The 3,523-nt window shown below is 41.3% G+C and overlaps 1 protein-coding gene across 1 annotated transcript; it reads right to left on the reverse strand.

Moving 5' to 3' along the window:
• Nucleotides 1–2,306: 2,306 nt before the first annotated feature.
• LOC126070938 (olfactory receptor 7C1-like) lies at nt 2,307–3,245 on the reverse strand. The gene has a single exon (XM_049875262.1). The coding sequence runs from the start codon at nt 3,243–3,245 to the stop codon at nt 2,307–2,309; it is 939 nt and encodes a 312-aa protein (XP_049731219.1).
• Between the last annotated feature and the right edge of the window lie 278 nt (nt 3,246–3,523).

Below are 3,523 nucleotides of genomic sequence, written 5' to 3' on the forward strand. Positions count from 1 at the left end.
TAGCAATGATTGTGAGGGTGGTACAGCAGCATGCAGTGTTTCATTTTCTTGTACATAGGGTCAATGTAAGTGAGAACTGACTCGACAGCACCTAACAACAGCAAAAGGCATTTGTCTGATATATGGATTCCAATTTTTTTCTTTCAGTCTTTAGGTTTTCTTTTCAGTTTTATATAGAATCTTTACTTGAACAGACACTCTATCGTCATATTATCCCCATTTGTACCACCAGAACTTGTTGTCTGAGAGCTCTGCCTGCCTCCATACCTGTCTCCCGTAGCTGACACTTAGAAGACCTTCCCTGAGGACATTTTCTTCCCTGTGTGATGGAGGTTCAACTCAGCTCCAAGGACTGGCAGGGTGGTGATCTCAACCATTCTTTCTCTGAAAGGGCACAGCTGAGCTCCCTCCTTTCTGGGACATTTAAACTGTAGGTTTGGGGGTAGATAGTATATTTCACATTTCTGAGGCCTCAGAAGTTGAATTCTCACAAAGCCTCTTTAAATTAATTGTTCTATTGCTGCTATATTCTCTGAACAATTTGGTTCCCGTGAGAGAGAATTCATATAGAAAGGAACTATAGACTGGTAGTAGTTTTACCCTTGGGAGCATCTTGGTCCTAGATATGTGTGTCCCCTCCCCTGGACCCTTCCTCCTGGTGTTCTTTTCTCCCTGTTTCTGAGCTCCATTGATCAGTGTGCTCTTCGTTGGGCATTTTGTAAACATTTGAGATGGAGTCTTTGTCTGTCAAAAACATGCGTGAAGTATGGCCCCAAGACTCCCTTTTAGCTCAATACTAAAGTCACTCCTGAGGTTCTCCCTTCAGCCAAAGACTAGACAGGCAGATAAAACAAAATGAGACTAGATAGGCACACCAGACCAGGGGCAAGGAATAGAAGGCAGAAGGAGACAGGAAAGCTGATAATGGGAAACTGAAGGTTGAGAAGGGGAAAATGTTGACACATCATGGTGTTGGCAACCAAATGTTATAAATTCCTTAGGAGCTGAAATGTTAAGACTTTGTCTCATGTCATTTTGGCCACGCTACAAGGAGGGACCAGTCCCTGGAGAAGGACATTGTGCTCTGTAAAATAAAGGGTCAGCTAAAGAGAGGAAGACCCAAAATGAGCTACATTGACAAAGTGGCTGCAACAATGAGCTCAAGCATAACAGCAATTGTGAAGATGTGCAGGACCAGGCAGTTTTTTGTTCTGTTGTACATAGGGTCGCTATGAGTCAGAATCGACTGGATGAGACCTAATAACAAAAACAAAGATTAGGATTTTGGACATATCAAACTTGATGTAGCTATTAAACATCCACGTGGAGGATCTATAAATCTGAAATGATCCCATCTGGAGATAGGCATTTTGGAGGCATCAGTCTATAGATATGATTTTGAATCCGTGACACAGCATAATGGAAGCTAGGATTTAAACTAATTTAGATTTATTCATTAAAAAAATTATTTCACTTTTTTTCTGTTTCAGAGATTTTGTTGGTAGAAGGAATATGAAGATATAAAAAAAATACAAAGTAACAGCCTCTACACTAATTCCTATTTAGGTGATTAGGAAAAGTACAATTTATTGTTTGATTTACTGAAGCACATATACAGAAAAAAAAAAAAATTCTAATCACATATATTAATTGCGAGAAAGGAGTTTTGTGTAGAATTTCATGTTACTACTATAGAATATTGGTGTTATCCTGAGATGCTTAAGGAAGAAAGTTCAGAATAGAAGAGATGGGAATACTTTAATTCGAAGTATTGGTAACCTTTTCAGTAAAGAGCCAGATGGTAAATATGTATGTCAGGCTTTGCAGCACAGATAGTTTCTGTGGCAATGACACAGCTTTGTTGTTGCAACAGGAAGGCAGCCACAGACAGCACATACACCGATACGCATGCGTGTGTTCCAATAAAACTTCATTTACAAAAACAGGTAAAGGGCCAGGTTCAGTGCTTCAACCATAGTGTGCATTTGAAGGTGTTACTGATGAAAAAGTGTCTTAAAAAATGGTGAAAATCAAGACCTGGTAAATTATAGTGATAACAAAAATAAAAGCGGATAAACTGCTGCTTGGATACATCTAAAATCTATGAGAAAGTGAAAAGGGGCACCTAATGTATAACTTTATGATCAGTAGAGAGCATCGGAAAGACACCAAAGGAAGACCCAAGGAAAGAGTTGCATAAAACATATAAAACTACACAGCATCAAACTGTTGGGTGAAAGTGGCCAGGATTTCTGGTCATCAGTGGTGTTAGCCCTGCTACTCATGATGGTCCTCCAACAGATCCATCACTGAGAGGCAGCTGCCCTTCCAAGGAGCCTCCCCAGTACCCCTTTAACGTCCCTGTTCCTTAGACTGTAGATGAAGGGATTCAGCATGGGTGTGATCACGGTGTACATCACCGAAGCCATCAGACTTGTTCTAGAGGTTGGTGTGGCTGCAGAGCTGAGGTAGACCCCAAGGCCTGTGCCATAGAACAAGGAGACAACAGAGAGGTGAGACCCACAGGTGGAAAAAGCTTTATACTTCCCTCCAGCTGATGAAATTCTCCATATGGAGGAGGCAATCTGAGAATAAGAGAAAAGTATTCCAGTGAAAGGAATGAAGGCCAGGAAGCCAGTCACCAAATACACCACAATGTTATTGATTAGGGTGTCAGAACAGGTGAGCTTCAGGACTTCAGGAAGATCACAAAAAAAGTGGGGGATTTCTATATGTGTGCAGAAGGACAGCTTCAAAACTGGCAAAATTTCTAGCATGGATCCCATGACACTGAGGCACCAGGACCCCAGAATCAGCTGTCCACAGAGCCGGGGGTTCATGATGACTGTGTAGTTCAGGGGGTGACAGATTGCCACGAAGCGGTCATAGGCCATCACAGTCAGGAGTAAATTGTCCAGACATCCAAAAACAATGAAAAAAAAAATCTGGGTGAGGCAGCCTTCATAGAGGATGGATTTGCTCTGCATCTTGATATTCACCAGCATCTTTGGTATAGTGGTAGAGGTGAAACAGATGTCAGCAAAGGATAAGTTGGAGAGGAAGAAGTACATAGGTGTGTGGAGTTGGGAGTCAGCACTGACGGCCAGGATGATCAGTAGGTTCCCAGTGAAGGTGACCAGGTAAATGGATAGGAACAGCCCAAAGAGAATGAGCTGAATCTCTAACTTTGCTGAAAATCCCAGAAGAAGAAATTCTGAAACATATGTTTGATTTGCTGATTCCATGTGGATGAAATACCTATCAGGACAGAGGCAAAAGCATCATTCAATTATCAGCAAACCTATAACACAGAAATGTTGCCTTTCATTGGAAATAGAGGAATTAATAAAGTTTTGCTTTAGTCTACTTTTCTTCAGTTGTGGAATTCTGAACACTTCCACTCTTCCTTTGCTGCCACTTCTATCTGGAAAACTAAACACAGACCCAAAATTGTACGCTCTGTAGTCTGATTATTCAAAGTGTGATCTTTGGACCAACAGGATCAGAATCAGCTGGGAATTTC

This window comes from Elephas maximus, chromosome 3, assembly GCF_024166365.1.
Source record: "Elephas maximus indicus isolate mEleMax1 chromosome 3, mEleMax1 primary haplotype, whole genome shotgun sequence".
NCBI lineage: Eukaryota > Metazoa > Chordata > Mammalia > Proboscidea > Elephantidae > Elephas > Elephas maximus.